The sequence below is a fragment of the Convolutriloba macropyga genome, chromosome 14, assembly GCF_964194025.1.
Source record: "Convolutriloba macropyga chromosome 14, txConMacr16.3, whole genome shotgun sequence".
NCBI lineage: Eukaryota > Metazoa > Xenacoelomorpha > Acoela > Convolutidae > Convolutriloba > Convolutriloba macropyga.
The window spans coordinates 20,600,583-20,625,215 of record NC_134481.1 but is presented as its reverse complement, the minus strand read 5'-3'; the positions used below and the strand labels follow the sequence as shown (position 1 = coordinate 20,625,215).

The 24,633-nt window shown below is 33.7% G+C and overlaps 2 protein-coding genes across 2 annotated transcripts in view; both read right to left on the bottom strand.

Moving 5' to 3' along the window:
- LOC142353412 (small ribosomal subunit protein eS6-like) overlaps positions 1-24,633 on the bottom strand; it is a 330,099-nt gene that overhangs the window by 129,961 nt on the left and 175,505 nt on the right. The gene's annotated exons all lie outside the window — the stretch shown is intronic.
- On the bottom strand, positions 8,075-23,807 carry LOC142352788 (uncharacterized). Its single transcript, XM_075404896.1, has 4 exons — positions 22,473-23,807; positions 15,658-16,127; positions 11,400-11,614; positions 8,075-8,545 (listed from the first exon to the last, which is right to left on the bottom strand). The coding sequence occupies exons 1-4, from the start codon at positions 23,594-23,596 to the stop codon at positions 8,324-8,326; spliced, it is 2,031 nt and encodes a 676-aa protein (XP_075261011.1). The 5' UTR covers positions 23,597-23,807; the 3' UTR covers positions 8,075-8,323.

Sequence of the window (24,633 nt, the reverse complement as noted above, 5' to 3'; positions counted from 1 at the left end):
AGACATGTTCAAAGTCGATTTATCTGATTCAGAAGCGGTTCTTTTCTGTAGAAAAGAACCGCTTCCTTAAACCAAAATTGAGAGAAACTGTTTTCTTGCGGTGCTGGTGACAGAAACATCATCTGATAACTAATTGATGTTTTACCAAAAGTGAACCCAGCTTTTTTCAAAGTTGAGAAAATCCTGTTTTACAAAAGTTGAGAATAACCTCATTTGATACTTTATTGATGTTTTTCCACAGCTTAGAATACTTGTCTTGCTGTGCTGAAAACAAGAACCTCATTTGATACCTAATTCTTGTTCTGAGTAACTTTGTTCTTCCGAGGAACCTCGATTGATAACTAATTGATGTTTTATATAATTAAACAATCTTCATCGGGTTTTAGGGTCCAATAGTGTTAAAAAGTTCGTGTTATTTCTGCTTTAAATTACTAAAATCTGTAGACAAGAACCGCTTTCTCAAGTTTGATAAAAATTAAGTCAATAAATGATGTACCAAATGAGCTATCAAATATACCTTTTAGCTAAGATTTCCCAAATGAGGTATTACATTCGGTAAAAAAACTTCGAATAGGTAGCCAATGAGGTTCTTTTTTACAGCACAGCAAGTTGCTGCTGACTAGAACAAAATGCAGTTTTCTGATTCAGAAGCGTTTCTTTTCTGTAGACAAGAACCTCTTCCTCGTACCAAAGTTGAGAATGCCTGTTGTTTCAAATCTTTTATCGTAGGCCACTTCTGAACCAAATAACGGCACTACGCAGGAGGCTAAACAACACTTTCGTGCAAATGTTTTTCGCTCTTCTTCACTAAGAACTAGGTATTAAATGAGGCTCCTGTATGCAGCACAACTTTCACAATAGGTATTTTCAACTTTCGTTAAAAAAAAGTTCATCAAATCCTGGCATCAGATGAGGTTTAAAACAGTTGAGATTAACCACATTTGATACCTAATTGATGTTTTGCCAAAGCTTAGAATACATGTGGTCTTGCTGTGCTGTAGCCAAGAACCTCTGATACCTAATTCTTCTTCTGAGTAACTTTGTTCTTTTGAGGAACCCACTTGATAACTAATTGATGTTTTATATAATTAAACAATTTTCAGCGGATTTTAGGGCCCAACAGTGTTAAAAATGCTTTTCGTTTCGGCTTTAAATTACTAAAATCTGTATACGAGAATCACTTCCTCATATGATAGTTGAAAACACCTGTTCTGTTGCTGTGCTGTTGACAAAAACTTCGTTTGAGAGCAGGTATTTTCATTTTTGTTTTAAAAAAACTTAACAAGAACCTCATTTGACAACAAGTATGCTCATGTTTGATAAAGTTTTTTACAACAAATGATTTATCAATGAGCTATCATACATACATTTTTGCTAAAAACTTCAAAAGGAGGTAATCAATTTAAAATCAGATATCAATTAACTAACAAATGAGGTTCTTATCGACAGCATACCAATTCGTTGTAGACAAGATAAAAGTGCAGTCATATGCTTAAGAAGCAATTCTTGTCTGTAGACACGAGCGCTTCCTCACACCAAAGTTGAGAATATCTGTTGGGTTGCTGTGCTGTAGAAAAGAAGCTCATTTGATAGTTAATTCTTCTTTTGAGTAACATTAATATTCTGAGTAGCCTCATTTGATGCATAATTGACGTTTTGTATAATTCAACGCTCTGCAGTGGTTTGTAGGGTTGCAAGGTCAAATAACATATGGTTTCCGCTTTAGATTGGTAAAATCTGTACACAAGAACCGCTTCCTCATAACGAAATTGAGAAATTTTTCTGTGTTGCTGTGTTGTAGATCAGGCAGGTAATCAACTTTGCTTTAAAAAATTTTATCCTATGCCGCTTCTGAATCAGATAACTGCATTACGCAGGCGGGCGACAAAATTTTTTTTCGCAAATGTTGGTTACTCCAAAGTACAATTTGTAATCAAATTAGGTTCTTGCCTGTATCAGAATATTTTGATCTAAAAGAATTCACCAAGAACCTCAGTTAACAACAGGTATACTCAATTTTGGCAAAAAATTTCTTCAAAAAATGAGGTACCAAATGAGGCATTAAATATCAATTAGGTATAAATTTAGACTATTGTCCACAGCACAGCAGTTCGCTGTAGACATGTTCAAAGTGGATTTATCTGATTCAGAAGCGGTTCTTTTCTGTAGAAAAGAACCGCTTCCTTATAGCAAAAATGAGAAAAACTGTTTTCTTGCGGTGCTGGAGACAAGAACATCATCTAATAACTAATTGATGTTTTTTTACCAAAATTGAACCCAGCTTTTTTCAAAATTGAGAATTTCCTGTTTTCGCAAAGTTGAGAATAACCTCATTAGATACCTAATTGATGTTTTTCCAAAGCTTAGAATACATGTTGTCTTGCTGTACTGTTAACAAGAACCTCTGATACCTAATTCTTCTTCTGAGTAAATTAATTCTTTTGAGGATTCTTATTTGATACCTAACTGATATTTTAAATAATTAAACAATCTTCAGTGGCCTTTAGGACCAAGCAAGGTTGAAAATCCTTATTATTTCTGCTTTAAATTAGTAAAATCTGTAGACAAGAACCACTCCTTCATACGGAAATTGAGAATACCTGTTCTGTTGCTGTGCTGTAGACAAAAATTTCGTTTGTAGACAAAAATGCTGTTGCTTGATAGCTGCAGAACGAAACCTCATTTTACTCATAAGACAGGTAATCAACTTTGCTTTAAAATACTTTATCCGTTGCCGCTTATGAATCAGATAACTGCACTACGCAGGCGGGCGAAAAAAATTTCCTTGCAGTTGTTGGTTACTCCAAAGTACAATTAATAATCAAATTAGGTTCTTTTCTGTATCAGAACAATTCGATATACACAAGAACAATTTGCAGGTATTTGATTCAGAAGCGTTTCTCGTCTGTACACAAGAACCGCTTCCACAAATCAAAGTTCAGAATACCTGTTGGATTGCTGTGCTGTAGACAAGAAGCGCACTTGATACCTAATTGATGTTTTTACCAAAATTGAGAATACAAGTTGTGTTGTTTTGCTGTACACAAGAATCTCTTTTGAAACCTAATTCTTCTTCTGAGTAGCTTTTCTTCTGAGTAATCTCATTTAACGCCTATTTGGTGTTTTATATAATTCAACGATCTTCAGCGGCTTTTAGGGTCCAGCAAGATTGAAGTGCTCATTGTTTCCGCTTTATATTGGTAAATTCTGTAGACAAGAACCGCCACCTCATAGGAAAGTTTAAAAACTGTTGTGTTGCTGTGCTGTAGGCAAAAATTTCGTTTGATAGCAGTTATTGTCAATTTTGATTTAAAAGAAATTACCAAGAACCTCGTTTAACAACATGTATGCTCAATTTTGGCAAAATTTTTTATCAAAAAATGAGATACCAAATCAGGCATTAGATATCAGTTAGGTATAAATTTAGACTATTGTCTACAGCACAGCAGTTCGCTGTAGACAGTTTCAAATTGGAGTTATCTGATTCAGAAGTTGTTCCTGTCTTGAGAAAAGAACCACTTCCTTATAACAAAACTGAGAAAAACAGTTTTGTTACCGTTCTGGGAGACAAGAACATCATTTGATAGCTAATACATCTTCTCAGTATCTTTGTTCTTCTGAGTAACCTCATTTGACGCCTAATTGAGGTTTTATATAACTCAACGATCTTCAGCGGCTTTTAGGGTCCAGCAAGGTTGAAGTGCTCATTGTTTCCGCTTTAGATTGGTAAAATCTGTAGACATTAATTTCATTTGATAGCACGTATCCTCAACTTCGGTTTAAAAAGATTAACAAGAACCTCATTTAACAATAGGTATACTCAAATTTGGTTAAAAAAACTTTTCACGAATTGAGGTATCAAATCAGGCATCAAATGTCAAAGAGTTATCAAATTAGTTTGTTGTTTACGGCACAGCAGTTCGTTGTAGACAGGTATAAAGTGCAGTTATCTGATTCAGAAGTGGTTCTTGTCTGTAGACAAGAACCGCTTCCTCATAACAAATTTGAAAACACCTGTTTTTTTTTCTGTGCTGTACACAAAAACATCATTTGATAGCAGTTAATCTCAACTTTGCTAAACAAAACTTATCAAGAACCTCCCTTGACAATAGGTTAAGATTTTTTCACCAAATGAGGTCTCAAACGAGGTATCAACCAGCAAATAGGTATCAACTGAGGTCCTTGTCTACAGCACAGCAATTTGCTCTAGATAAAAACAAAGTGCAGTTATCTGATTCAGAACGGTTATTGTCTGTAGACAAGAACCGCTTCCTCATAACAAAGTTGAGAAGACCTGTTTTGTTGCTGTGCTGTAAACAACAACATCATTTGATACATATTTGATGTTTTACCAAAGCTGAGAAAACATGTTTTGTTGCTGATTCCTAGAAAAAAACTCGTTTTCTACCTAATACTTCTTCTGAGAAGATTTGTTCTTCTGAGTAACCTTATTTGATGCCTAATTGACGTTTTATAAAATTCAACAATCTTTAGTTGTTTTTAGGTTCTAGCAAGGTGAAAAGGCAATGTTTTTCCGCTTTAAATTGGTAAAATCTGTAGACAAAAACCACCTCCTCGTACAAAAGTCGAGAACACAGTTGTGTTGCTGTAGCCAAGAACTTCATTTGATAGCAGTTATTCTCAACTTTTGTTTAAAAAACTTAGCAAGAACCAAGTTTGACAACAAGTTAAGATTTTTTCACCAAATGAGGTCTCAGACGAGGTATCAAGTATGAAATAGGTATCAATTGAGGTCCCTGTCTACAGCACAGCAATTTGCTCTAGACAAAAACAAAGTGCAGTTATCTGATTCAGAAGCAGTTATTGTCTGTAGACAAGAACTGCTTCCTCATACCAAATTTGAGAAGACATGTTTTGTTGCTGTGCTGTAAACAGGAACATCATTTTATTCTTAATTGATGTCTTACCAAAGTTGACAACACTTTTTTCCAAAGTTGAGAATATCCTGTTTTATCTGTTTTGAGAATAACCTCTTTTGATAACTAATTGATGTTTTACCAAAATTTAGAATACATGTTGTTTTGCTGTGCTGTAAACAGGAACCTCATTTGATACCTAATTCTTCTTCTGAGTAAGTTTGTTCTTCCGAGGGACTTTATTTGTTAACTAATTGATGTTTTATATAATTAAACAATCTTCAGCGGCTTTTAGGGTCCAGCAATGTTAAAAAAGCTTATTATTTCTGCTTTAAAATACTAAAATTTGTAGACAAGAACCACTTCCTCATACGGAAGTAGAAAATACCTGTTGTAGTTCTGTGCTGTGGACAAGAACTTCGTTTGATAGCAGGTATTCTTATTCTTGTTTAAAAAAACTTAACAAGAACCTCTCTTGACAACAGGTATACTCAAGATTGATAAAAGTTTTATTCAACAAATGATGCTTCAGATGAGCTATCAAACATGCGTTTTTTCAAAGATTTCCAAAATGAGGTATTAAATTTGGTATCAAACATCAATTAGGTAACAAATGAGGTTCTTGTCTACAGCGCAGCAATTGCTGCTGACAAGAACAAAGTGCAGTTATCTCATTCAGAAGCGGTTCTTTTCAGCAGACAAGAATCTTTTCCACTTACCAAAATTGAGAATACCTGTTGTGTTGCTGTGCTATATATATCAATATCATTTGATACCTAATTGATATTTTACCAAAGTTTAGAATACCTGTTGCGTTGCTGTGCTGTAGACAACAACCTGATTTGATACCTAATTTTACCAAAGTTGTAGAATACGTTTTAACTAAGAATTCAAAAATCGAATTTCTTATAGTTTTTATAACATCATTAACTTACTTGCAAAAAAAAAACAAACAAAATCGTTTGACTCATCGGCTATTGGTCAACAAGCCAGATGGCTTTAAGAACGTTCATTAATGTTTTTAATTAAGCTCCGCAACTTTTTGGTAGTCTTTTTGCGACGGTGTGGGAGCATCGGCTGCCCGCGCCTTCATTTCAGAAAAAATAAATCACACTAATCTAGACCTCAACCTTTGAAAAATTATTACTGAAGAAATTTTCATGTCATAAATAACGGAAAGTTGTAGAGCTAATCAGAGATGCTGGTCGGGGGTATATTCCCTCTTTAAAAATCTGCTGGTAAATTTTTTGAAACCCGCTATCAACCACTCGCGATTTTTTTGTATATTGAAAGGTGAGTGAAGCTTAAGCTTAAATCAGTTTACAGTGAAAGCAAAAAAAACTGTTGTCAGAGACCGCCCAGGTTGAGGTCCAGACCCAAATGGACTTCTGATCAGACCCAGTCGAGCGCACACCTGTGTGTTCCCAGACCGAAATTACAGGGTCTTTTCGGAAGTTCGAGCGCACTACGGTCTGATCATGGTCTGGAGATGGTCTGATCAGAGGTCATTTTGGTCTGAAAAGTCTGGAATCATAGGCGGATTCGAGCGCACTTGGGTCTGATCAGAGGCAATTTCGAGCGCAATTGGCTCTGATCATAGGCGGATTCGAGCGCACTTTTGTCTGATCAGAGGCGACTTCGAGCGCAATTGGATCTGATCATAAATGTCTTCAAACGCAATTGGGTCTGATCAGGGACCATTTCGAGCGCATTATTTTTTTCATTTTTTTTGTTTTTTTTACTGAAAGATGTTTGCTCTGCCAAGAGGCAGCCAAAAAGCAGCTTTCTGATCAGAGACTCATCTAAAATCCGATAGCTCTGATCAGAAAAAAAGATTCCAGCAGATAGCTGAGGCCGGTCCCCTTTAGAAGAAATTTTGATCAACTGGAGACCACGACGTTTCTTATGGAAAGCTGTCTTAACTCATCCATTGAGTCAGAAATATAAACTAATCGGTACACTAAATAAAATTTGTTCACAACAGTTAGGTTTTGTTTTCTTTAGCAATACTTTTAAAATTGATTTTTCCTTAGATGAATTAACTACTGCAAACATCAGTTTTTATGAAATGAATATATTATAGCAAAATTAGAAGATTTTTTCATAAGTAAAATCTGTCTCTGATCAGACAATTTCGAGCGCACTTGAGTCTGATCAGAACCGGTTTGGAGCGCACTTCAGTCTGATCATAAATAGCTGCAAGCGCAACTGGGTCTGATCATAACTGCTTAGAGCGCAACTGGGTCTGATCATAACCTCTTCGAGCGCATTTGAGTCTGATCATAGTCTGATTAAGGTCTGGGCAATGGTCTGAATTTGAGTCTGGACCATGGTCTGAAGATGGTCTGATCAGAACACCTTCGGTCTGGAAAGTCTGATCAGAGGTCACTTGGGTCTGGAAAGTCTGATCAGGGTGAGTTTCCGTCTGGAAATTCTGATCAGAGATAATTTCGGTCTGGAAAGTCTGATCAGAAGCAAATTTGGGTCTGGACCTCAACCTGGGCGTTTTCTTTACAACATGAGTATGACCATTTATGCGTTTAAAATGGATAATACAGATCATGTTAATAAATCTAATTTGAAAATTTTCCAGGGGATATTTTGAATTAATTTCTGAAAAATTAAATTCAATTGATAGTGTAGAATAAATATAAACATTTCTTATTAAGAACTGCAGTTTTTATTGGACTTTTCTGGTGCAGTGATCACTTGTCACTTTGAACAAATTAATTAAATTAAAATGAATAATATGTTCATCTTTATAATCTAACAGCACTAATTCCAAACAACGTGTATTTATATAAGGCACGGGTTTCTTGAAAACAACGTGTTCTACTCTTCAAATACAGAGTAAGCTGCAAAGTTTGGAATCCCCCCCCCCCCCCCCCGCGTTCCCTCCTCGCGTAAATTGATAAGTTAATGAATGCGTGAAAAAGTGTAAGTTTCTCTGTGTTTTTTTTACTGCTAAAAAACGTTCAAATAGATGCCAAAATGTTGGTATCTGATAAATGACATTTTAATTTCTGACATTTCTGATAGAGAACTTTTTGATTAATGAGAAAATAACATTTCGGCATTTCCCAATTTTGTTAAATGGCAATTTAAATTTCTCTCATGCAGTGTTACTTGATTTTTCGTGTAAAAAAGGACACATCATAAATCTCTGTGACATAAAATAAAGCAGTGAACTTTAGGCGAATCGCAAAAAGATGCGTGAGTGTCAACATTTAGTATGAATCTTAAGTTAACAAGAGCGTAAAAATCTGCGCCACTAATTGTGTTCTAGAGCATTTTATCGTGTCCTTTTTCTGCATAGAAAAACGTGCAAAGGTACACGAGAAAATTTACAGTTTAAGAGTAAACCTATTTAATTTTGCAGCTTCTCAATTTTTCTCGTTTTAAAAGATTTTAACACAACAGCCGAATCAAAGTGAAAGGTACAGTTGTTAGATTTCTTCAACTCGCAGCCTCAAAGCGTATTTGTAACAGGACTTCTTAATTTCGTCCAAAAAGGTGCTAGAGGCACAAGCACAGACAAGAGTGTCTTTGTGTGAATGTTTGTATTCAGAGAGGACTTTGTCGAGGTCTATCCTTCCTTTCTGCACTGGAATCGGACTCTGTGAAATATCTGGGGTGGTTTTCGATTCCTGATGATGATATTGCGCGGCCTGAAATCGATATTTACAATGATAAAGGTTATACAATTATCAACATTAACAATGGTGACACTAGATCAAAATTTACAATGAATAGGGTTATACAATAATCAGTTTGTATCAAAAGCCCAGTGAAAGAGAAAGTAGTTTTTGTTCATGCAGCATTCGGTGAGAGAGCCAGAAAAAATCGTAAAAAACTTCGGCATTATCTGGCTGATAATTTTTGATTACGCGCAGCATGATCAAAGTAAAATCTGAGTCAAAACTCTATGTTTGTTTCAATTTCTTAAAGATATTAATGGTATGTTTGGGAGCTTTATTTGACCAATTAAAGCTAATTTGATGACCAAGTTTGAGTTATTTTGGGCCGTTATAATTGTTGGACGCTCTTTTAATAGCTATTTTCATTTTCTTCAAATCACTAAGCATTTGGAGTTTTTTGTTAAAATTAGTTGCAGGGTCAATTGGTTTTGGTGATCGTTTGATTTGATTGCTATTGATTTTGAGTTGTTTTTGTTGAGAAAAATTTGACTAACCGTGGTCAAATGTTTGCTCATTTTTGTCTGGTTTTTAATTTTTGTTCTGCTTATTTTGTCTAAGTTAAAGCTTCTCGACATAATTACTCATGTTGGTAATTTACTAGAGAGCTAATTGTGATGGTTTCAAAGAAACATCAAGAAACTTAGATGTTTTCTTTATTAAAGTTTCAAAGAACAAAAGAAGAACTTACCTGAGGAACTTTGATGCTATGTCGATAAGTAATGGCCACAAAACTAAACTCAGTTCTAATTTTGTTTTCGCGCTATCAATATCTTATTGACCTATCAATCAGATGTCAGAAGTAAATTCTCTCACCTACAGAAACCCGATTCTAACATTCACTGACCTCCAACTAATGAACTCGATTGTACCCAAGCCATATATGATTCTCATGAAGTGTTGATGAAAATAGAAAATCACCTCCGGGATTCGGAGTTAAGATCTCTTCACATGCCAATCATGTAAAATATTTTTAGCTAATCTAAATTTTCTCTGTATATTTTCGCATAGATAACTACTATTAATACGAGCTAATTTTTGTATATTTTCAGTTCAATTTAAATTAAAATTCAGCTTATTGAATTCTTTGACCCGTGTTATCGACCACGACACTAATCAATAGTTTGTGTTACTAAAGTTAACTTTTCACAGATTTACAGGGAACATTTCAATGGCTGTTAATTGTTTGTTTTTTGGATCGTTTGTGTTTGTGCACAACAGTACGTAGTGCATCCACAATTACAGAGCACGGGCTGTTAAATAGTATATGAGGATTAAAAAAATTATGGCACGCCTGCCTGGGGGTGCAAATAAAATGCACCCACTATACGGTGTCAAAAGCGGAAAAGCTGCGGTTTTTTAAAAAGTGTTTGTTTGTATTGGAAAAGCATTTTGTGGCATCACTCATCAAGCAAAAAACAATTGTTTAATTGTTTTTCGCAGATTAATTTTTGAGAAGCACCCTTAAGTTTTTGTTGGGTATTTTTTTGAAAAAATTTTTGTTTTTTTGTGCTTGAATTTTCTATGCGAGTAGAGGTTTTTGATTTTGCCAAAAATTGGTAGTCGTATATGGAATGACAATTTTTATTTTTTTATGGTCAATAGTTTGTTGGCCAATAGTTGTTTCAGGGTTGCAACCTTAGAAATTTATAGCAGATTTAGCTTGCCTCGTCTAATTATTTACTGTTATTGTTTCAAACCGGTATAATTCCATAACTGAATAGAGGCTCATTTAGATTAAGTAGGAGTTAGTTGAATCTTAAATGAAAATTCACATCGGATCAGCAGTGGAACCTTCCGGTTATGTTGCTTTAAGACCTGCGCATGGTTTTGGAATTCAAGTTCAAATGACTCTGGTCTAGCCGAAACAAGAAGTGGAGCATAAAATGAAGTGGTTTTGCGGTTTGAAACTTTTTACTTCAATTTTGAAGTAGAGTGATAAAATGGTGTTTGAAAAAAAATGCGCAATCTCGCTAGTGGTTTTCTTTGTTTACATGCGGTTTTTTTGTTTCACTTTTAGTTTTTGATCGTTTTTTTTTCTGTTTTTTCACATTCTTTGATCGTATTTTTTTTTCAAAAAAATGTTTTTCTAATCCATTTATAGTCCATTAGGCTTCTGGTTTTCAATTTAGTCAATGAAAACTTTTTGAATTATAGGTCAGAAATTGTCCTGCCATGTGTTTTTGTCTTCGATCGTTTTGAAGCATAATTCTTAAAACATCCTAAAGCTTTAAATTGAAGATTGACAGACACCTAATAAGAGCAGTAATATCTTCTCCTAAAATAAAAATGACCTTATGTCTGTTCTCAGTGGCTGCGTCAATTTTTCGCGGAAAGTGTAGCAATTTTCTCAGATTTTTTTTTACCCATCAGATTGTATAAATTTATTTTTAAAAAGATCTTTTGACAATCGAGAAATTATCAGTTTGATGTCGTGAAAATGCTTCAAGTGATCGTAAGTCATCGCAACAAGTCTGTAATCATTTCCAGTTCAAGCCATTCATTTTTAATTTAATTTTGAGAGCCATTTTGGTATATACATACCCATGCAGATTTCTAAACAAGCATATAACATAAAATAGTTATAACGATGTATCTCTTTTTGTTTAGACTACTTTAAATGTAGTTGAGTGTTCTGAGAGAATTGCTTGCAAGTCTAAGATACTCTTTTGTCTTGGAAGGTCTTCCAAGATTATTGGAATCTCTTCCGATATTGACAAAGTTCAGATCGCGTCAAGAAATAAAAATCATATGATCAGAAACTTTACTATTCTAAACATTTCATCAGTCAGTCAACTATTAAGTCTTTGTTAAACCTTAGTCTGACCTTTTGGGGTTTCTCAGTCGTGATCTCCTCCTCCAACTCTGGTCCAGTATACTGCATAATGTATCTACACTTGTCATAACTGTTCATGTGAGTCAACATCTCAGCACATAATGAGATGAGTCTCGATTCTCTAGAAGAGTAGATTATGGTCGTGTTGCTCAGTTTTGAGGGTTTGTCTGGTACTTCTCTGTCTTGGTTTTCTCTCTCAAAGTCACCTGAAACCGTTAATTTGCGTCGTCTTAATTAATCAGAATTTAATTATATCCTAGTACAGTATCGCCCTGAACTAATATTACCATTTGTTCCGCGAATCCAGCAATTTAGTATAGACCTGCTAGCGTGATTCTCATCGCCAGTCACCATGCTTCTATAAGCCACACAAATCATGTACGACATAACAAATAAATCCAATTATTAAAATTGATCAATCTTGGATTGAAATGAATTGGTCTTTATGAATTGAGAGAAATTTTTCTCGGATTAATGTTCGAGATCCAATTCAAAATCTCAAAACATTTCAGGACGTTTCGGGAGTTATTAATTTTAATCGAATTTCCTGTTAAGATTATCTTTTGCAGATTTCCAGAAAATAGTATATTTTATGAGGAAATCGAAAATTATTCAATTTTAATTATTTAAGTTTTAAGGGAAACCTAATAATACAGATTTTATTAAATTAGGAGTTAATTGAAAAATTTGTTGTTAGAAATATCAATTCAGACCTGAAGATGATCTTCAAAGTCATTTAAGACTTTGATACCAACACTATTACTTGCAACTGCCGCACTATGTTGCAAAAAGTGAAAAACTTTTTGCATGCTTAAATCACTTTTGTCGTATTAGAATGCAAAACAAAATGATCCATTATTCTTGTGCATAAAGTCATCTACATAAATAACAAAAATAGATGTTTGAGTTAAAACAATCGTTACACAACCTATCTACTAATTGAATAACATAATACCATGCCTTATTACAGCGCCAATGAGATCTGACATTAAAAACAACCAAAAAAATTAGCAAAAACAAAAATTTCACGGCAAAAACTGAAAATCTAATTTCAAAAGTTAAAAGCAAATAGTAACAAAGCCAAAATGCTGTCAGACAAAACCTTAACTTTTCAAATTTACTTTCTCCTAACTATACAGCGGATGGAAAGTTTTCTTAATGAGTCAATGTTACAAGTCAACAAAGAAAACGGCGAAGTTCAAAATTTAATCAACATTTTTTAAACCAAGAAACTTTAAAAGTCTTAGACATCATTAGCTTTTAACTAAATAATCCTTGATAAATTACTACAAATTTATACAAAACGAAAAGGCTTTGTCTTTGGGTAGACTAAGCCTTGGAAATTAACAAAAGAAAAACTTAAAAAATTGCAAACGATTTGCGAAAGCACAAACTATTGCTACCATTAAAATCATTAGCTGTTATCTGAGTATTATGTATTTTTAATTCAACTCTTATTTCAACCAAATCAGCTGCAGTAAATATACTGAGAGATTAAATAAATTTATTTTGGCCACATTAGTAAACCATTAAGATCAGTTACTACGCAGTTGTTCTGAAAGAAGAGAAAAAGAACGGCAAAAATTGACCACTCAAAAACCATTATAAAAACGCATATTGTCCAACCAACAAAGCATCAGTGACAAATAATATCAGTAGATGTTAGTTTTTGAAATACAGGAAACTGGATGTGACCTCTCATCATATGAAACTAAGTTACAATTTCACGAATAGAACATTGGTATCTGTTACTACGCGATTGTTCAGAAAGAAGAGAAAAGGAAACGTAAAAAGTGATCAACCAAAAAATGTTTATAAAAACGCATATTATCCAACAAACCAAGAATTGGTGACAAATAATATAAGTAGATGTTGTTTTTAGAAATACAAGAAACTACTTGTGACCTCTCATTGATGAAAATAAGTTACAATTTGACGAAGAGAACAACAAAAATCGAAAAGTTTGAAAAATATTTGAAAATGTATATCATAAACTTTATTACTAAAGGCTGTAAACTGACTAACTGATTCTAAAAACATCATTTTTTCAATCCTCAGTTACAAGATTAAGAGACTTTGTAGCAATTTACGGCTACCTAAAAAACAAAAACAGGCAAAAACAACAATTTCAAGAAAAAAATGAGCGAGAAAAGTGTCGAAGGCAATAAAAATGAAAATTTTTTTAATAAATTTTCTATGTTCAATTAGTTTTTTTTAACAACAATGGATTTTTTTGTCATTATAATTTTAGAAAATCAATTATGAACCAATACATTAGAATCACGAAATTTTTGAGAAAACTCGAAGTATCAAGGCCCTTAATTTCATTAGCTTTCAACGGAATCCACCTAATACGCTAAATTATGCCTCCATGGGTTGAAAAGTTTGTTTGTCATTCATATTTTGTCAATGAGACCTTAAAACAGGTTATTAACGATGAAAACAACATCACAGACAGGCAACAACCAAAAATTCAGTAGAAAGTGACAGAAGAAAGAGTCGAAGCAATTTAAATCATGAGCTCTTCTCTGAAAAATTTATCTATGGTCCGTTGAACGTCTTCTTTAAACCAAAGAGGACTATCAGTAATGGGATAATGTGATGAGATTCCAAAAGGATCCAAAAATAAGAAAAGGTACCCAAATTTCTTTTTAAAAAATTATGAAAAAATCGTGGCATTGAAGTTTTAAAACTAATAGACAGAAGATAAAACAGCAAACTAGATTAATTTTGACAGTGGTAGAAAATAAAAAATTTTGTCATTACTGAGACTGACTAACAGTTTACAAAAAACCGTTAGGATTATTTAATTTTCAAAAAAAATTTTCGAAAAATTATTTTTAAATTTTTAACAAACATTAAACTCAAAACATTTCAACGGAAGTCAATAAACACGCTCAAATAAGCTTTAATAGGTGTATGGGGATTTTTTTCTTGCATAGCTGATCAAAAAGACATCACAACAGGTCTTATGACTATGAAAACGACAACAAAATAAGGCAAAAACCAAAAATTCAGTAGAAAAGTGCGAGGAGAAAAGGCCGAAGCCGTTTAAAACCATAAACTTTTCTCTCAAAACTTTATCTGTGATCCATTGAAAGTCTACTTTAAGTCAATAGGAGCTTTAAATTTTTAGGATATTGTAATAGGATTTCAAAAGCAGGCAATAAAACAGAAATAGCCAAAAAAAATTTTTGAACTTTTTTGAAATTTTGTGTCATTGAAGTCATTTTACTAAAAGTTAGAAGATAAAACCGCCAACTAGATTAAATTTGGTTACAGTAGGAAGGAAGAGGGTGCTGTTATCAAGAAATTGACTTACAGTTCACGATAATAAGTTTATGACTGGTTAACGTTCAAAAAAATTTTCTAAAAATAATTTATAAAACTTTTAACAGCCGTTAGCTGTCCACTCAAAGCACTAGATAAGTTCACTGAAATCTCATCATGGAACATACTGCACTGTTAGTCATGGAGTCCATGCCATAAGACTCCAAAAAAATTAGTGAAACCTCAAAAAGAAATTCAAAATTTCATTTAAAATTACGAAAACTCAGAGTCGAAGCAAAAAAAAAACATTAGCAATTCCTTGAAAACGTTTTTTTTTGTTCATTGGGCTTCATTTGACTGTAAAGGAGGTTTTGCTTTAATGGAACCTCGATATGAAAAGCGACTTGTCTCTAAGTGACTTAAAAAAAGCAAAAACTAGAAAAGTTTTATAAAAAAATAGCTCTCAATTAGATTTCGAATTTTTTTTGATATTGAGGCTCCCTGTGAGACCAGAGCTAGTCACATTAAAAGTGAACAAACATCCCGTGTTCACACAAAACTTCAATCCTTGATAACTCCACGAAAAAAAACGAAAAAAAAATCTTTTTTTGAATTCTACGCTGGACCAACTTTTTAATGATACCACTCACATTTCTCTGCGATGAATATATCGATCGGCCAAAATTGACTGAACAAAAAAAACCCATTTGAGTATATATTTCCTCCCCCCACAAGTGGGGTCGGAACAAATATCCATTAAAACTGTGCATTATTAGACTGAAAACAGATTGGGAAACAAAAATTTTACACTCTTGTTTATTCTGCAAATTATTCTTCTGCTTTTCGACATTCATTATCTTTGTATTCACTTAATGACCCATTGACCTCGTCTCAATACATTAAAAGCTCTAATAAGTCAATGTGTTGTAAAACAGTAGATCAATGTACACCTGATAGATGATAAATTGCTTGTACTTACTAATCATGGTTATTGCACTTAAAAAGTATCCAAATCCAGATCCACCCGCGATCAGAACCAAATTCTCGTAAGAGTGGTAGTCATTTCCAATCACATAAAACGATGACCTGTAGGGACCGTATGACCTCAAATCGAACTGCGCGGTTTCGTTTTCCGGGTCAAATATTTGAACCTCGTCATGAATTCGAACTGAGGAGGAGTTCCGCTTTTCATCGGCTCCCGGAACCGTAGTTCCAGTGGAACCAGGTGTGAGTCCAGGGGTAGTTTTTGTCTTTCCGATCGGCCCCGCCTTTTTGATCTTCTTTGACTTCACACTGTTTTTATAGCGACTTTGGGTTTCATGCTTTTGGATGTCGTGATCTGTGACTTTAACAACAGTTTCAACATCCTCAATTGCGAAAATTGGGTTGTCAATTCCGTTTTTTCCAAGTTGGGCTTTGGTCACGTGGGACGTTTGTATTCCCAGACCTCTGCAATAAAAAATGTTAGAAATGTTAGCAAAACAGAACAGATAATAGATCCGAAATTTGAATACCGATGTGCTCAGTCAACTTGAGCCCAACCACCGAAAAAGTTTTCGTCGAGAATTATAAGAGAGCACGTCGAGAGCACGTGCCATTACATAGTAAATCATTATGTAAGAATATGGCACGTGCGTCTGGCGGGTGCAGATAATATGCACCCACTAAGCTGGGGGGGGGGGGGAGGGGGGCACAAACGGAAAAGATCCAAAAATTTGTCCAGTAAATCTATCTAAACATTTATTCGTTACCGAATGGTAATTATTAGTTAATGAATACATAAGGTTTGAGAGTTGCTATTTTTAGAGTGCTCTAACCAGTATTAAGTGCAATTTAAATATAAAAAAGATGTTGATTTTTAATGAAAAATTGTTTTGTATTTGGCTGAATGATAAAATATCGCGGGTTAAAAAAATATTGTACAACACTTGTAATGCACCATTAAAATTACTGGTAAATGCTGTAACAAAAAACATTAAATTTTCAAAATTGAACCAAAAGTAGCAATGTCAAAATTTCCCCAATGCTAATATTAGATCATGGAAGATGAAGAAAAGACAAAAAAAATAAATTACAAAAATTAAAAAATTAGTTCTGCTTTCGTTTTAATAACGTTCAGCAGAAAAGTGCTGTATTTACAATGAGACAACTTATAATGAAATAAAAAAAAGTATATGACGTTTGAAAAAAAATAACGTTAGAAAGTAATGCATTTGATATAATTTTTAATAAATTCTCAACAAATAGACTTACGAAAAATCTTAAACATCAGAACTGAATAAAAAAACGTTTTTTCTAGAATGTGAACCGTTTCACCCCAGACATTTAGTCCAAAGATAAAAGCAATGAAAAGATTTCTTTGTTTAATTTTGCGCAATGCGCTCAGTTTTTCTGTTTATTCCATTTCAAGAGTTTTTTTAAAAAATACTGCTTCGATCAATTTAACAATCTAATATTATGTTGCTTCTTATAGTAGGTATTTTTGTCACAATCACTTAGGATAATTGAAAGCAAGAAAGAATTCATCAATTCGAATTGTCCTGAGATTATTGATCATTCGTGAGATCCAAATTTCACCATATTTTTTTTGCAGTTGCTCTAACATGTGGAGTTCAAGTTCTTACATGTGAAAGTAAGAACAACTTATTTATTATATGAGAGCTCCATTTTGTATGGTTATAATGTCATTGTTTTTCGTATATGTATGTTGCAGAAAACTGCTCATTGAATGGTTTCAAATTTGAGCGCGATTTAGAAGAAACCTCACCAGTGCGAACTCACAAGTGCTTAACTAGTTGGTAATTTAGTACAACCCATCACGGGAGTTTGTTGTTAAACGAACAAATTGTCACAAAGACTTTTAATTACTAAGTAACACTAGAATGTACAGCCATCACCTTTGTGGTAGTCATTTCCAATCACATAAAACGATGACCTGTAGGGACCGTATGACCTCAAATCGAACTGCGCGGTTTCGTTTTCCGGGTCAAATATTTGAACCTCGTCATGAATTCGAACTGAGGAGGAGTTCCGCTTTTCATCGGCTCCCGGAACCGTAGTTCCAGTGGAACCAGGTGTGAGTCCAGGGGTAGTTTTTGTCTTTCCGATCGGCCCCGCCTTTTTGATCTTCTTTGACTTCACACTGTTTTTATAGCGACTTTGGGTTTCATGCTTTTGGATGTCGTGATCTGTGACTTTAACAACAGTTTCAACATCCTCAATTGCGAAAATTGGGTTGTCAATTCCGTTTTTTCCAAGTTGGGCATTGGTCACGTGGGACGTTTGTATTCCCAGACCTCTGCAATAAAAAATGTTAGAAATGTTAGCAAAACAGAACAGATAATAGATCCGAAATTTGAATACCGATGTGCTCAGTCAACTTGAGCCCAACCACCGAAAAAGTTTTCGTCGAGAATTATAAGCAAATTTGGATCTTTTCCGTTTGTGCCCCCCCAGTACGTTATGCGCCCCCAGTTAGAGAGCACGTGCCATTACATAGTAAATCATTATGTAAGAATATGGCACGTGCGTCTGGCGGGTGCAGATAATATGCACCCACTAAGCTGGGGGGGGGGAGGGGGCACAAACGGAAAAGGTCCAAAAATTTATCCAGTAAATCTATCTAAACATTTATTCGTTACCGAATGGTAATTATTAGTTAATGAATACATAAGGTTTGAGAGTTGCTATTTTTAGAGTGCTCTAACCAGTATTAAGTGCAATTTAAATATAAAAAAGATGTTGATTTTTAATGAAAAATTGTTTTGTATTTGGCTGAATGATAAAATATCGCGGGTTAAAAAAATATTGTACAACACTTGTAATGCACCATTAAAATTACTGGTAAATGCTGTAACAAAAAACATTAAATTTTCAAAATTGAACCAAAAGTAGCAATGTCAAAATTTCCCCAATGCTAATATTAGATCATGGAAGATGAAGAAAAGACAAAAAAAATAAATTACAAAAATTAAAAAATTAGTTCTGCTTTCGTTTTAATAACGTTCAGCAGAAAAGTGCTGTATTTACAATGAGACAACTTATAATGAAATAAAAAAAGTATATGACGTTTGAAAAAAAATAACGTTAGAAAGTAATGCATTTGATATAATTTTTAATAAATTCTCAACAAATAGACTTACGAAAAATCTTAAACATCAGAACTGAATAAAAAAACGTTTTTTCTAGAATGTGAACCGTTTCACCCCAGACATTTAGTCCAAAGATAAAAGCAATGAAAAGATTTCTTTGTTTAATTTTGCGCAATGCGCTCAGTTTTTCTGTTTATTCCATTTCAAGAGTTTTTTTAAAAAATACTGCTTCGATTAATTTAACAATCCAATATTATGTTGCTTCTTATAGTAGGTATTTTTGTCACAATAACTTAGGATAATTGAAAGCAAGAAAGAATTCATCAATTCGAATTGTCTTGAGATTATTGATCATTCGTGAGATCCAAATTTCACCATATTTTTTTTGCAGTTGCTCTAACATGTGGATTTCAAGTTCTTACATGTGAAAGTAAGAACAACTTATTTATCATATGAGAGCTCCATTTTGTATGGTTATAATGTCATTGTTTTTCGTATATGTATGTTGCAGAAAACTGCTCATTGAATGGTTTCAAATTTGAGCGCGATTTAGAAGAAACCTCACCAGTGCGAACTCACAAGTGCTTAACTAGTTGGTAATTTAGTACAACCCATCACGGGAGTTTGTTGTTAAACGAACAAATTGTCACAAAGACTTTTAATTACTAAGTAACACTAGAATGTACAGCCATCACTTTTTCGATTTTTCAAAAGCTTTTGCTGAAATCAGGTATGGAATAAAATTTTACAGAGAAAAAATTTTGCAAAGTTTTTGACAGTTTTTGCTGCTTTTGAACAGTCGTTTTTTTGTTGAAAGCTATTATAATCCACTATCAATAAACTGTTAGTTGTCACACATATGCTGTGCAGGCCCACGCCTCACACGAGAATTTGTCTCAAGAAAAAAATAATTCAATTTGTAGTTTTGAAAAAGGACACTTTTGAGGAAATTTCAATCAAATGTTTTATGTTCTCCATAGAAATGGAATTTTATATATGCTTTTTTGAAATCTATCTTACCAATTGTGATTCAAGGAAAAAAATTCTCAAAATTTCAATAAACTAGGGAATTTGAGATTTTGGTATAAATTTTCGAGAATTCTTTTCAATAATTTGTAGGTATTATATGCGAAAATTTAAAGGTTATCTTAAAAATCTCGTACATATACTCGGATAGTTGTTTCAAATTTCCAGGGAGCGGTTCTCCGTGTGCTCTGACTCGCTAAAAGTTTGCAAACATATTTGACTCAATATCTCACGGACTAAAACAGAAACGCGAAAACACAAAAATTGATTAGTTTTTAGTTTTTTAATTACTTTCCTCAGAGCTGAAATTAGAACAAACAAAGCCACCTCAAATCTCAACTGAAGGCATCAAGACTTTGTTCTAATCTCAGCGTGCTTTTATAAATGTTTTTAGTTCACATTTGTACTCCTTATTTCGCTCCCGTTTTTTTTTTTCGTTTTACGATCGTATCCTGATCAAATGTAAATTGCAAGCCGGCGCACATTCGAGGAGTACAAATTGCTTGCCCACTTTAACTCAATAATAGTAAAAAAAAATGATTTCAAAGAACCAAACTGACACAGAGAGGGCCAAATGTTAAGAAAACACATTGCCAATCTCACCACATTGCCAATTCTTAACAATATGGCTCTTTCTGGGTCCGGTTGGTTCTTGGAAATCACTTTTTTATAACATAGACTGAAACTGGGGAACAGTTTGTTCTAAAGTGCAATAGTTTGTAATACATAATTGATCAGTACACGATTGTTAATCAAAAAACAGTCAAATAAAAACGGGAGAAAATCAACAAGACGACAGTTAATTAAGTGATGAGAACATCAATCTTATTTAAGAACCACTTGAAACTTGTAATTATTTTTATACTTATTACTTGCTATTTTCTGTTCATGTTTCTAAATGGCAACAACTTACTTATGGTAATAGTTCACAGTTTGACATCTGTTATGTAGATAATTGAAAACCAAAGAACTCATGAGCACAAGTCCCGGCCTCATTTTAGCCAAGTCAAAAACTTCAGTAACCATGATGGAGAAAACTATTAGGCATGAGGAAAATCAAACAATAGAAGGTAATCTAAAACTAATTTTCAAAATTTTTTGTCTCTAAAATCAAAACAAGCTTTTCCAATCTCTTAGGTTGGAAAAATTTTTTGAACAAAATGATGGAAGTAATAGACGGAAGTAGTTGAATACCAATAAAATCGCGACATTAGGCGTTTCGATCTTTTTCTTTAGGCGTATTCGTTGAAGCTTTTTAATAAACAGTTTTAAACAAGGAATTTCTGTGCAAGTAATTTCTAGATTTTTCTTTCTTCTCTGCTACAGTTATTTTTTTACCCTCATTTTCATCACGTTTTTGTGAAATTCTAAAAATGGATTTTGTAAAAAAAAGTATTAATTTCTGCGTGAAATTAACGTAAAATTAGTAATATTTATCGTAATCTATATTATAGAATTCTGTGGCTGAATAAAAAAGCGCTTCTGTTCAGGTATTCTGTGATCGATGAAACTGATAATCTCTTAAAGCTCCTCCCTCTGATAATTACGCCATCAATTTTCTCAAAAGAGAAATGTTGAAAGTGATTTGATGAAACCGGTAATGGACAGATTTTAAGAGTTTTCGTTTGTAAAGAAAGACGGATATTGTCCGTTTGTGCTTTCAAACTTTAGTGGGTGCATAGTATTTGCACGCTCTGACGCACGTGCCTTATTTTTACATAATGATTTAATAATTATTGACACACTTTGGCGGTAAACAAAGTGTCTTAATCTTACAGTGCATGTTAAATTGGTTTCTTCTCAAAAACTTTTTTTAAAATTTTTCTAACAGTAAATTGACTCTGTGTTTGAAAACATTATCAAATTTCTATTTTCCTTATTTACATTTTCTAAATACAACGAATTACAATAATAAAGTTCCTTAAAAAGACAGGAACGGTTTTTACTCAAACTTAAAGAGTATTCCGCTCTCAAATTTTAAAAGACATCAACACTCATTTTCTTTTTAACGTATATTTAGTTGATTGGAAGTTTCTGAAGCAGAAATTGCGCCATCCATTTTTAGTTTATTTCCCAATACAAATGCTGTAAATGTAAGCATATTAATTTTAAAAAATTAGCAGAAGTTGACGTGTTTTTTAAAACTGCATTCTTTTATTGAACAGTATTTATGCATTGTTATGATTTTGATTTTTAAGGGGCTGTTCAAAAACCTCCAGACTGAAAGAAGTATTTTTTGCCACAATTATTATAGATTGAAACACGTAGAATGAGCTGAAGCGCCTTTTATACAAAAGCAGCTAATTATGGTCAACTTTTGATCGTTATGTTGTTGTTTACACGTTGAACCAATATAACCGTTTTTAAAACATGCTCTCGCATAGCAAATTTAGGCTCATTTAAAAATAATGTGATTTGCAACAAAAGTTAACCGGGAATTTCATGGAACTAAGCTGAAATTTCATATTAACAGCTAAGCTAAACTTTCTTTTTACTCATGTTTTACACTGTGTTATGATTTAAAAGTGTGTGTTTGCCTCTAAAACGCAGCTCATAAACATCGTGACTTTGCATTAATAAGAGAATGAGAAGACATGGTTGAGAACTAAAATCTGATCAAGAAGACGTATTATAAACGTCGTGATTCAGTACTGAAACAGAACTGAAAATCACTGACCTTTCCATTAACCAGAGAGACCAAGAATGTTTGTTTTTGTTGTTTGTTTTGATCACAAAGCCAATATTCCATTGCCCTCTCGTATTCTCATCCCAGTTTTGAAATGAAGTGTAAGGGTGCGCCCTTTGGAACATAGGGTGGCAGGGTTTTTCTCTCTGGAACCGGTGAAGTAGCCAGTAATTATCCCCGCACCCTTGACCTCTATAGGGCAAATTGGCAACATACCCATACAGCACAAAACACGATTCGGAAATCTGTTCAATTTTGTGAACTTTATATCTGTTCACGCGGTATAGAAACATGGAAAAAATTCGGTCAATACAATAGAGGAAAATAAACGGAAGGTTAAATCTCCAACAAAGCGGGTGCGAATTTTTGCGTACCATATCGTACATAAAAGCAAAACCCGCGACGGAATGTATTGCCATGGCAACCGAATAGCTTTTATACAACATCCAATCAGCGCGGCTTAACGGCATTAATATACAAAAACATAAAACCGATAAACTCAAACGAAATATTTCGTCCATTGTAAAATAAACAACCGTTTCATTTATATACGACTTGAAAGTTCGAACACATGGGTCCCAAAATTCCCCGAAATTAAACCCATCGGTTAGTAATTCTAACTTAGTACCATCTACTAAACTTGGGAAAAATATCAAGGAGCAGTGGATAACAGTTACAAAACCATTTAACCAAATTCCTGAAAATTTATGAATTTGTAAATTTGAATGTCGAACATCGCCGTCGACAAATCTCGGCAGAGCTTCTTCGATAAAGTTTGGAATCATCCACATAACTGTAACAAAACTCATATTCAGAGACACTATCAAAGTCCTAGCTGTTATGATCCAGTACCAGTTTGTTAACCAGTCCCCCCATTTACTGTCCGGTTGGGGGATGAACTTTCGTGACCCCCGGTTGAGTAAAAGGTCCCCATCTGTTCCTGTGGTCCAAAGACGATCCCCAACTGTGACAAATAGGGAGAATATTGAAAGAGCCCAAAAAAGCCCGTAATACGAGAAGCGTCGGGGTAGCCAATTGCGTTTGTTTGAGGTCATCCAAGTACACGTTCGAAAAGGACTGTGTTTCAGGACCAGGGTATTCTTAAAGCAACCCATTGTTGAGAATAAGAAACAGGAAAAATTTATACAAACTTCACTGTAATATTTGTAGATTGTTTTGAAGATTTTGTTTTCAAAGAGAGACCTGTTGGTACAAAGGTCGATACTACAACTCGCTAGAATTAGTCTGTTTTTATGAACAAAGAAAACATTATTTTTGCAAAGCTCAGCATTGTTGTTCGAAAATTATTCGGCGTAAAATTTGAATCCTCAGTGGTGGTTTGTAAACTTCGCGAACATTTAAAAACCATATATCAATTTACAATTTTACAGAAACTACAATGGTTGGACAAAAGATTTATTAGAAGCCGTGCAAAACAAAATTGATTGGCTCTTTATGTCTTTGTAAATCAATGAATCTGTTTACATTTTTATAGTCTGACAAAAATAGAAGGCTCAACCAAAGCAAGCTCCATGCAAAAATGTTATCATTGTCTTTACTCCTTAAAAGCAAAAACATAAATAATCAACAAATAATTTTACTGTTTCAATGTACATTTCTTTTTTCTGAAAAAACAAACATACGAAAAAGATGATTTTGAAACCACAGAGGCATCAATAATGTTCCACATCTCAGCAATAAAGATATTAATTTGAAACTAGAATTGAGCAAATAAAGATGAAGACTAATCTTTTAAGTCTTATTAATTCTCTTTATCTCAATTGCCATGATTTTGGACGTAAAACCTTTTCCATTTTTTCCTTTACTGTGACGTGTTCCAAAGCTATAAAAATATAATGTTTTGAAGAATTTCTTGCTGACAATTTCAGAGACCGCAATTATTTTTAAGTTATATAATTTGGCTTGCTTTAAAATTTCATTTCGATTCGAAGCTTCTTCGTTTATTTTCCGGTGGAAAGACGTTTATCGGCAACAAATTGAATCAAGTATTGACTATCTTGCATTATGACAAAATGCGCGTTTTTAACCAAATCAAGCCAATCGAGATGTGTATTGAAAAAATGCAGTTCATGTCATTAGAAAACCCAAAAAGCGTAGTATCGTTGTTCCGACCCCAATTGTGGGGGAAGGA

Coding starts and splice junctions, on each gene's coding strand:
- LOC142352788 (XM_075404896.1), bottom strand. CDS start 23,596: ATGGGTTGCTTTAAGAATACCCTGGTCCTGAAACACAGTCCTTTTCGA. Junction 16,128..22,472: donor TCTCTCTGGTTAATGGAAAG/GTCAGTGATTTT, acceptor TTTTTATTGCAG/AGGTCTGGGAATACAAACGT. Junction 11,615..15,657: donor AAGTGCAATAACCATGATTA/GTAAGTACAAGC, acceptor TAACGGTTTCAG/GTGACTTTGAGAGAGAAAAC.